At 33.3% G+C, this 12,106-nt stretch overlaps 1 protein-coding gene across 1 annotated transcript in view; it reads right to left on the bottom strand.

The window, feature by feature from the left end:
• Positions 1-332: 332 nt before the first annotated feature.
• Positions 333-12,106, bottom strand: part of LOC129268582 (uncharacterized) — a 38,018-nt gene continuing 26,244 nt past the window's right edge. The window contains exons 23-30 of the mRNA XM_064104404.1: positions 10,168-10,287; positions 8,253-8,386; positions 6,322-6,553; positions 5,953-6,066; positions 5,181-5,325; positions 4,470-4,665; positions 3,268-3,339; positions 333-2,870 (exon numbers count right to left, since the gene is read on the bottom strand). Of these exons, the coding sequence (XP_063960474.1) occupies positions 2,829-2,870; positions 3,268-3,339; positions 4,470-4,665; positions 5,181-5,325; positions 5,953-6,066; positions 6,322-6,553; positions 8,253-8,386; positions 10,168-10,287 (1,055 nt within the window). The 3' untranslated portion in view covers positions 333-2,828. The remainder of the gene's footprint in view (positions 2,871-3,267; positions 3,340-4,469; positions 4,666-5,180; positions 5,326-5,952; positions 6,067-6,321; positions 6,554-8,252; positions 8,387-10,167; positions 10,288-12,106) is intronic.

Here is a 12,106-nt window from a genome sequence, read left to right as displayed (position 1 = left end):
CGTCGGGCCCGACGCTCAAAGCAATAATTATACACTGTCCCACGTGCGCATATCTGTGTTGGGGAAGTTCAGTCTGAACATTTTCAGCGTAGAATTCAAGATTTTACAAAGTTCAGTTTATGTAACTGTACCAGATCTAGATCCTCGATGATATACTGACAATTAAGCCTGGTTTTACAGACTTTCTCATGAAATCAGTGTTTACTGCAACTACTGGAATTTCTCTTTAAATCAGCTGATTATTAAATGCACAATGCATTGTTGTTCACTGAAACAAAGCACGCAAATAAAACAACAAAATTACCAAAAGGAGATCATCATATATTCTTCTTGATATATTTTAATTATATTGCTCTCTGAGTAAAATAAATCTGGAAGTATAAACCTTAATAAACGCATTTTTGTACATTCAGAGTAATGGATATTGATTTGCGCGTTTTACTGTACAAGTATGCAAACGAACATATTCAATTGGCATCATTATGTAGGCATACAAATTACTTCATGCGAATGCAACAGCTCACGATTACGAGTCTTATTTAAAAAGATACAATATTTCACGAACAAATTACAATTCGAAAATACCTACAACGGAGAAATGAAAAAACTACCATTTAAATTACTACATACTGACATATTAATAATATACTTTACAGAGTTGAGTGGTGTTTGTATGTTATTAAAAGGGTGCACACACACACACACACACATACACTTATACAGTGATATTTCATGATTACCTATATTCAATTCTATTAATTTCATTCAAAAAATACAATAAACAAGAATCACATACATATGAATGCAAAATCAAATTAAACGTAATTAAACAAAATATTTCAGATTAAGACATTTCATGTTACTGAAAGAAAAGGTATTATAAATATAGAATTATAATCAAGCGCGTATCCCCATCAAAAACCTTACCTTTTTCTCTCACACAGAGACAAAGAAACACATATAATTCTTCATCTGCCCTTTATGCACAAATCGAACAAAAATAATAATCCAGGCTGATAGTAATATTATTTTGAAAGAAAAAGAAAATAAGACAAAAAAACACTGAAAATTTATTTAAAGGATTAAAGTTATGACAATTCAAAGATTTACATTATTTCGGTCAGTTATATGCAAGTGTTCATGAGTATTCAGAGCGCAAATTGATGCCATGTCCACACTTGTACTTTTGTTTCATTACATAAAATTATTTTAATTCAAATTTTTTCCTTCACGGACTAAAGCAATAGGACTGACAACCAATTTATTGCACTTTAATTTATTGCATATCCATTGCTTCAACTTATTTTGTTATAAGGGAGACATATTACACACGCATGTATGGAAATGTGAAATGATTATGATTTCATGTGATAACATAGAAAGGGAGAATGTGAATGTGACATCATCACCCCATCCAATAAATGATCACGACGACGTGCATATAAACGTTTTCATGCAATTTTGCTTAACTTTAACATTCAATAACTTCGTCATTTGTTTTCAAATTTTTGATGAAATTTTCAGCATTTTGCTCGGTGAAGTTTACTCTATCTATTTAGATATGATTTTTTTTTCAACCAGGAGCAGCCCTTTAGGTTAAAGACATTTCCTTGTACCTGAAATAAATACTTTGTGTGCCCTCAATAATGCTTCTCTGCTGCAAAAAAAAACCAAAGAGGGGGCACTTAGTTTGTTGGGGGTTTTTCACTACCACCTTAATCACCCGTGCACAGGACTGTACTAAGGCACTCACAAGGAAGAACGTTGGAACTGCATATCCATACAGACTTATTGGAATATTATGTGATCATATATAAAAAAAAAAATATTCAAATTATAAATGTCATTTATAGGCTGCTATATGAAGTACTGGATCTGAAACATATTGAACAGTAAATATTACTGAAACACATGTACATATTTGATATGATGTAGAAATCAAATTGAATATAATTTTATACAACAAAATATTATTAGAAATGAAGTATTCACCCGAGACAAGAAGATAGCCGTCATATATCACTTTATTGAATTCACTTAGAAATGCTTAGCTTACAAACATATTTATTCGATGATGATTAGAACAGATCTAATATCGATCTGGGTGACAATGAGTAGGCATCTGTATAGGGTCATTGTAGATGATAATCTATTCCGTGGCGCACTGTTGTTTTTATTACCCCGGCTTTAAGGTCGGCTGTTTCCATTCCTCAGTACATTCAAAGAAACAATCCTGTCGGGTACCCATTCACTTTATAATCAAGGTACGAATGGATAATTTGTTTTTCAATTCCAGTAATCGAAAAGAAAAAACGGAATTCAGACCCGTGGTTCGGTTTTTTTTTACACAAAAACGAAATCACCGTGTTGTGATTTCGTTTAGTAGATGAAAAACAGAAATCAAAAATCAAAAATACTTTTAGACTTATTTCTGATTTCTCATCAATTTTGATGTTTGCGGTGCGATTGTCGAAAAACAGAATCACAGAGCGGAAAGATTGTTTCGATTTGCATTGTTTGTTTTTGCAAACAGAACCACAGAGCAGAAACCGTGTTCTGATTTAGTTTTTGATGCATAAACAAAAAATTAGAATGAAAAATTTGAAAAATGTCCAAAATTCTTTTTGAAATTTTGAAATCACAACACGGATTCAGCTCTGTGTGATTTCGTTTTTGTGTTTTAAAAAACCAAACCACGGGGCCGACCTCCGTTTTCGCTTTTTGATGATTGGAATGGAACAAACGAATTATCCATTCCTAACTTGATTTTTTATCTGAGTTGAGTGCAAATCAAACAGAGTCAAAATGATAACTAGTGCTTGGGCGCTTTAATAGTAGCTGTAGCTTAACGGGTTCCGTTCAACGGCGCTCTGTAAACAATAAAATCGTACAAAATAATGAATAAGAAGGACATGTTAAAATAAGCAACAGGTTTTTTTTTTTAAGTGCACATGATTATCTTATAAACTTTAAAGCAAGTATATCACATTCATGTTGGATAACAATCAGGTTCACGTTCAATTATTTTTTCTCTGAAATATCCAGATAACACACTTGTGCAATATAATTAATGTTCAAAACAACAAGAATTAAATTTATGAACGATGAACTGAAAATATCGGAAGTATACGGGAAAGAAGTGGTCTGGATAGGCCTAACCTTTGTAGCAATCGAAAAATATTGAGGGTATAATAGATAATTTGTATAAAAAATAAAGAAATGCAGATAAAGGGCATTGCAAACATAGGGGTAAGGGAGTGTACTTACCTCACCGCTGGCACTGCTTCCTTCGCCATCAGCTACATATGGTAGAGCAAAGTTATTTAAAGTACCGGGTCTCTGTTCAGAGAAACAACAAATCAAAGGTATTAATCAAAATAAAAGGAATTGCCAAGACATTAAATAAAACGAAAAAAAAACATTGTTGACGATAGCATACTTATGCAATGTTTACTCATATGCATCTATGTTCAACATTTTAACTATTTACCAAATTATCACTTTTTAATAGGGGGAGAGGGTTTGGGGTTCTAAAGTGCTTTCTTTTTATTGATCAACCACATCATTATATACAAATAAATATATATACCTACACAAAATGTGTCTGACAAATTAGATATGAAAAGACTCCCTAAAACACACACAAAATAAATTACATAAGGTGGCAGGGCTAGCAATATATATAATTTAGTTGATTAACAAGTAATAATGTATTATTATAATTTTAAGCTTTGGAAATATAGTATCAAATACTTGAGAAAGTAACTTACTTTAGATTACCTGCGATAACATATTTTTATTCCGCTTATACAATTATTTCTCTCGATATTAAAATTTGATACATAATGATTTACCATGAATGAGTATAATTTATTTTTAATTGATTAATTATGAGTTAAACAGAATCAAATTTAACTGTGTAAAAATAGCTAAAACTTAATTTGCATTCAAAATATCAATGATAATTCACCAAACGGTTTTTTTTTCTTGTTCATTGTTTATTTGTCTTTTTGTTCCTTGTTTTTTATCCCTAGAACTTTCTGATGTATAATCTATATTATTACATTTTTCGTAAGGAATTTCATTTTGCAAAGCCAAATTAGGCTTTTCCAAAGGTTCTCCATTTCCATTATTGGTCTTTTGCAAAATTTACAAAAGACCAAAAATTATAACAAACAATGAACATGTATATACAATGTTAAAATATAAACAATGCATAAAGAATGTTCGTCAAATGACGAACATTCTTTATGCATTGTTTATATTTTAAGGTTGTATATACATGTACATTGTTTGTAACAATTGTGCCAATATTTTTAAGGGAATTGAATAAATTAATGATCAATTCAACTATATAAAGATAAACCAATAAAGAGAGTGGATGAAACAGAGAGAGAGAGAGAGGGAGGGACAGAAAAGGAAGTGAGAGAAAAGGGGTACAGAAGAATGAAGAAAAAAAATATTCTTACCCGATAATAACTTATTTCACTTCTGGGGTTATCCATGCCTTGATATTGTCTTATCCGATCAACAGCCCTACCGATATCATACTGTCGACGATCAAGAGAATTTTCAATCGAGTAATCGTCTGATGAACGATCCGACCATCGGTCACCGAATATACGCCGGTGCTCTGAGATGCGGTAGTTCATAGGCTTCTGCATCCTGTTGAATTACATTTGAAAGGTCGATTCCATTAATATGTTTACATTATATAAATTTGCCGTTTCGTAATTCATAACACAAAATACTACACATCTTGGAAGGCACGCAAGGGTACTTTTGAAACATTCTAACATTTAGGCTCTTTCAAAAGTAACAAGTATGCGTAATTATTCTAATGCCCGATTCAATTTATGTGTATTGTTTGTTTTATGATATAGTGATGTAAATCTTTATCCTTTTTGGTATACGATTCTCATCTCAAAACCATGACCAGTAAATAAACTAGCCATTAGTACCAGTCATTGGACAATATTTTTGTTAGCTTTAATGCATGTAAATGATTGATCACGTGATCAATCAATTTAGCCAATCTCTTAATTAGGATACGGCGTCTGACCAATTCATAACAGATAAAACCTTAAGTCAACGGCATCACTTTATCACTGCAAGAACAAGAAGAAAAAAATGTCAATACTTATTAGGCTGTTTCAAACAATCATAGAAATTTTACTTACCCTATCACCATCCTATTTGCCTGATTACGACGGACTGTCTGGACCATTATTAAACATGCGAAGATGACGAATATCAGAGCTCCCGACATGGCACCAAGTATAATTCCAACAATAGCACCAGGTGATAAGCCAGTCCTACCAGAGACTATGGGGATACATGAATAAGAAAATATTGCATTAAAATTATGTATAACCTATGAAACTTCAACGTAATTTGTATCATGTTCATGAGTGTGAAACTGCTCGACCAATGGAAAATGGAAATTATTGTGATTTGATATTATTACAACTTACAAATAACAGAACGAAATAAAATTCCTAGCTAAAAAGTACAAACTCCACGGGAGTAAGATACAGAGAACGCCTATAGTGAGGTGGGCGCTCACCCCTACAAGCAGTTATCCCCTGAATTGTGATACAAAGCTTGCAAGGTAGAACAGGTAATCATGTAATGGGAAATATCTATGTTTCCCTAATTCTGTCCATTATACCCTACTTACTCAGGATTTCGAAATAATTCTCTAAAGTATAAGTGAACAAGCAAGATAAACTGAGGGATACTGATGATCAATGCAGAATTTTCATTTTGATATTATTTAATAAAAATGTGAAATTTGACGATCATCAAGGAGGAAAACAAGTTGTATTGATAATAGGGCAAATTGATCGTAAAGGCTTGTTTGCCATAACTTTCTTATTTTACAAAGCTTCCCAAAAGATTAATGACTATGACTGCATTCAAAGTAATAAAAATAAATCAATTCATGCTTACATGTTGAACAGTTTTTTCCTGTGTAATCCTCTGGGCATGCGCAACTATACGTGCTGAATTCATCCGTGCATTTCCCTCCATTTCGACAGGGGTTATTCTCACAATTATCCGAATCTAATGAAACATGGCAAAGAATAACACCAATAAAAAAATTTATTGTGTCTGTGTGTTTGTTGTCTTTAGTACCTGCTATATTTGGATGTTAGGAAAAGGGGAGGGGTGGGGCGGGAGGGTACAGAATTGAAAACACTAAAAGTAACATATTTGAGGCATATAATCTCCTAAAAAGGTTATTTCCTTATAAACAGTCTTTAAGCAAATAATGACTTATTTAACAGAACAGTTTTGTTTTCTTTAATGTGCACTTACTGTCTACGGCTAACTCTTCGACGTAAAGAGAACCGCCGGGATAGGGTAATGTCTCATTCGCCAGTGAGATGTCAGCGGCTGATTCACGAAGATTATCAGCGGACACCTGCGACGAAGCTATGAGACTGATCCGAAGATCACCGATCACACTGCCATTTCGAAAAGAGATTACCTCACATGTGATATTGATGAGCAAAGTTGAATTCAAGGTTTCATTCAAATGCGTTGAGACCTGTCAATTATAAATTTAATTTGGGATATGAAAGTTAGTATATGATTTATTCATTTTTTATTTTATAAAATATTTCAATAGGGTGCCCTTTCAGCAAAAGCTGGTATCAAAATGGGCCCTAAAATCATAAAAACAAAACATGTATATATAAGTGATAAAACATACAAGGTAAAAACATTATATAAATCATACATATTAAAACACAGAAGGCATGCAAAGTTCGAGTCATTAAAATATTTGTAACACAGGAACCATTGACATTTTAACATTTGCTGGACATTATATATGATTTGAGTTCTTTTTAAAACTAGAGAGGGTGGATAGGGTTTTTAAATGAAGGGGCAAGGAATTGAACATTGATATTGAGGAAATAATGAAAAAGCATTTATAGTATTCAGTATTGCATTTTGGGACATCGAGGTGTAGATTGGAGGCATATCTTGTATTTACGTTATGTATTTCGGATACTAATTTAAAGTTATCATTAAAAAAATCGGAAGATAAACTATTTAAACTCTTAAATATAAATAAACATCGAAAATACATTACTCTTGGGGGATAGGAGAACCATTCAAGTTTCTTGAATAACTGATCAGACGGGGTGAGGACGTTAGCTTTGAGTATTATTCTGGCAGCACGTTTCTGAAGTTTTATTATTTGATTCGATTGTGTGATAAATCGTCAACCCCATACTTCACAACAATAGTCAATTTGACTTTGGATTAGACAGTTATAGATTAGTTTTGCCGTGGTAACATCAATGAATGGATGAGCCCTTTTCGGTGTGGCGAGAGCAGCACATACTTTTTTTACTAACGTGTTCTACATGATCATGCTAAAGAAGTTTATCGTCTATCATGACACCTAAACACTTAGTAGAGTGTACCTTCTTTATTACTTTACCATCAATCGTGATAAAATATCTGAATCTGATTTATTATATTTGTTCATTCTTTGTCTTGACCCCAGTATCATCATATTAGTATTTTCAATATTGAGAATTAACTTATTTAATTTTAACCATTGGTTTAAAGCATTTACATCTTCTTGTAAAGCCAATTTCATACTCTCTATATCAGATCCTGATAAAAATACTGTTGTGTCGTCGGCATACATTGTAACTTGACCATTCTTTATTACATTAGGCAGGTCGTTAATTAGGACTAGAAAGAATAGCGGACCTAATATGGATCATTGTGGTACTCCGATAGACACACTGTCGTTCCCAGAAATAGATTTGTTATATTGAACACATTGCGATCTCATGTTTAGATACGAGTTAAACCATCTTAGTGTTTTATCGGAGCAGCCAATACACTGGAGCTTATTTAGCAGTACATTCGTGTTGACAGAGTCAAACGCACGTCTAAGATCGATGAAAACAGCGCACACAAGCTGACCATTGTCTATTGCTTTAGACCAGTGATCCGTCATTGAAGCTAAATCTAACAATTGCTACTTCAAAATATATACTGTCTTCTAAATGAAATGAAAAAGCTGTCCCGATGCTCATGCTTTCCAATAGTGTCTCTATTTCATGAAGCATCTAGGCCTATACCGAGTACAGCATTAATACTAAAATGAAATAAAATAAGTAAAGTAGAATCTAATTTTATCTTATTTATTCAGATTTAACCTAATCTAATCGCATTAAGCGATTTTATGAATAAAAAACAAAAATCAATGTAGATTTCCTCACCGCACCGCAAAAGACATCTTCCAAATCCATAAAAGCGTCCGTAGATTGATCATTAAGTTCTTCTGTGAATACAAGCACTTCACCATTTCGTCTGTTGGCTGTGATCTCAATCCTTATGATGCTCACGAACGTTTCTAATAAACAAGATAGATAACAATTGTAATATTCAAGCATCAACGTCCTGTGTGACGGGCTGGTACTGCTCAAAGGCGGATCCAGGGGGCCGAGCCCCCCCCCCCCCCTCTATTGGTGGAGCAAAAAAAAAAAGGAAAAAAGGGGAAAGAAAGAAAAAAAGGAAAAAGAAGGGAAAGGAGAAAAAAGATGGGGAAACATAAGAGGGAAACAAGTGAATAAAATAAGATGATGGGGAGACTTGGAAAATATTTCAAAAAATCTTTCATGTCACTATATAAAATTTTCGCTCGCGCTTCGCGCTTGCATTGCCTTTTAGATGATTTACATATCTTGCTCAATATGGAGCTTAAATTACCAAATTTTTTTCAATATACAATGCACATTACGGCTCGGAAATCGAACTTTCATTCTTTTGTTTCATTTACAAATTGATTTTTAAAAAGTGCTCTGTAAAAATTTCCGTTTTATGGTCAGAATGTAAATATTTTCTGCTCGCGCTGCGCGCTAAAAAAATTCGATTTGTCAGGTACCTCTTATTTTCCTCTCACTAGGCTGATTAGATTAATAAATAAGAGATTAATTTGATAATCAAACTGTCCTTTTTTAGAATGGAATAACGACAAGTTTCATCTCGCGCTTAGGGAGGGAAATAGGAAGATCATTTTAGAATGTCCCGTCCTATGTCAAAACTCAAAGGAATAATATTAAAACATATCAGCTTGTTCTCTATTTAAATCATCCAATATATCAAACAAATTCTGTTCGTGCTTTCCGCTCGCATTATTAATGTAGAAAGATTTCCAATTACTCATCATTTTCATGATTAAAAAAAAACGTGAATAGAGTGTCCTATCTTTAGGTATAAATCACAAATTTTCCGCTCGCGCTTCGCGCTCGCATCAATTGTTTAGTTATATACCTATTCTTATCTCGATTACATCAAGCGCTTAGGGTTCCATTATTCAGGTAAAAAGATGCAAATTTTCAGCTCGCGCTTCACGCTCGCTTTGTTTGATTGTTAAAATATGTAAGGTCTACATGGCTAACTGCAAGGTCGTGAACAGATCCTTTGGGGTCAGATCAAAACGCATATAAAAAATTTCTGCTCGCGCTTCGCGCTCGCAGTAATTACTTAATTGGATACTCATGGTTCAGGATCACAAACATTGCCTAGAATATAAATATTTTAGGACAAATACTTGAAAAAAAAAGTAATTTTCTTTTCGTAATTTTACACATGATGAGTATCATTACCATTAAAGTTCATGCAACTTTTATTTCCTTACCATAAGAAAGTGTGATTTGCCCTTTTATAGTCGAATTTGCGTGTAATAAGAATTTCTAGGAAATGTATGTGCTGCAGTCAATGTTTATTTGAAGTACAAATGCATATGTCACAAGTCTCAGGTGAGTCGACTTGAGTGGTATTTAATTGATTACCATGGTAACATAAAAAGAGCAAAAATGTTACAGAGGACAGTAAAACTCTCTATTTATTTACTAAAGTAATTGAATAAGTTTAAAGTCAGGACATTTATTGAGGTAATTTGCAGGTAGAAGATTAAATACGAAATGTATTGACATTAGTTTGCTTTATATCTTATTTATGATTAATTTCACTTCTCGGTCCCGTTTCATAATGACTTGTTATGGCAACTAATGCAAAATGCCTTTTATAACTTAAATATCAGCCAATCAAATTGAAGGATTTTCAGTAGTTTTTTAATTGTTTTAAAGCTGTTAAATCAACAAGTTATACGAAATGGGTCCCCAAACATACCAGGCGACGAATCAGAAACAGAAGTAGTTGTAGACCCAGTATCTACTGGAGTAGTTGATCTAGGTTGTGTGGTAGTTGTAGCTGACAGGCCCTCTGTGGTGGTTGTGGTGGTGGCTATTTCTTCCAAAAATGGATGAATTTATGAATTGGATGTCATTTTGTTATGATGACAAAGATAATCATAAAAATTTTAATAATAATAATATTAATAATAATAGTAATGATAATAACAATAATAAAAATGATGTTGATAATTATAATGAAAATGATAGTAATACTAACAATAATAATAATGATAATGATAATAATAATATAAGCATTGCTATTACAGGGTCTATTCAATTGTGCATTATGTACTTAACCCTGACTTTTACTCCAAAATAATTTACTTGCATTATTGATCATTGACGGCTAAATCTGAGTATACATTTTCGCTTTTTACGGGCAGAAACACAAATAACAAGTGGAGCGCCTCTGGCAGTATCACCTGCATCACGCGATTTCAATATAGCAGCAGTGCTGACACTGGAAACTAATATAAAATAATTATTCACAAAAAACACCATTCATATAATGATACAATACTACGTTCATTGACAATAAATGACATTTGACCTTGATCATGTGAATTGAAACTCAGCTAGGATATTTAGTAATACTTGATTAATTGTGTGGCTAAGTTTCATGAGCTAGGTCCATATGCTTTCTAAGTTATGATGTCATTTCAAAAACTTAACCTTTGGTTAAGATTTGGTGTTGACGCCGCACAGTGGACCGGGGCGAAACAAAAGTGCGCCAAAAGTCATTTTGGGCAATTTCAGATTTTCAATTATCGTTATGCCCAGCCGAGAGGCAACACTTTGAAGAATACTTCAGCAAAATATTTCATTCGGGAATGTGCATAAAGATTGTTAATTTCCTACCTCAAATCGTAAAATCGCGTATACGACAATTTAGTTGAAAAACAAGCAATTTCACGGGAGGTTTTTCACGTAGGAATCTTAAATGGCACCCACATAATCCTGATATATTCTTTTTTTTCGTGGGAAAGGGTTCAAAGTAGATAAAAGACACATTTCAGGAGGTTTATAGGCTAATTATTCCTCGAAATAGGCGGATAATCATTTAACATTAGAAACGTTTGAATTTCCGTGGATTTCCGTTTAAATTCTATCATCATTTTGCCAGATGTCTAAGCTTTAAGTCGATACCAAATTGTCATGTTAGAGCCGATTTTACTTGACACAACACCTCCAAAACCTGTTCAAAAACGGTTATTTTTATACCGCGCAGTCATCGCAGCGCACCGTGTGGGGTGTACATTGCCGTTCATTTTTGCACGGCGAGGACGATTCCCCTTCCATTCCATGAAAAGGACATGAATTCCGGGAATAATGCAAACAAAATAAAGGTTGATAACGCATATAAGGGATGTCCGCCCCTCTTCCAGAGATAATAATTGTAGAGTAATTTCGGCCGAAAACCCTCCTCATAGTAAGACATTCGTGGTGTTATATACTCTGCGTTTTACCCAAGTGTACACCGCTTGATAAAGCACGGTTAATATTTTTCAGATTGTTAAGTATTTTTTTAAATCTAATGATCGTTTTGATGCCATAAATTATTTTCAGGATCTCATACACACTTTTTAGGCGTGTGAGAAGCATAAACCAACATTCTCTCTGGTCAATCTTAAAGTAACACATAACACAAAGTTTATATACTGCATATTGTTTAGCGTAATTTGTCTTTTCACAGATAGGTTTTAAGTAGCCAATCAAAATTTGGTATCAAAGTGACGTCATTTCGGCTTTAAATTATGTTCAGTCGATTCTACGCCCAAAAATAACCCTTAATCAACATGTTAAAGTAAAAATAAAACACATAGCATAATTTTGGCGCACTTTCAAATAATTCTGGCCCACTGTGCGCCGCTGCC

Source organism: Lytechinus pictus, chromosome 9, assembly GCF_037042905.1.
Source record: "Lytechinus pictus isolate F3 Inbred chromosome 9, Lp3.0, whole genome shotgun sequence".
Lineage (NCBI taxonomy): Eukaryota > Metazoa > Echinodermata > Echinoidea > Temnopleuroida > Toxopneustidae > Lytechinus > Lytechinus pictus.
This window is presented reverse-complemented; position numbering and strand designations above follow the sequence as displayed.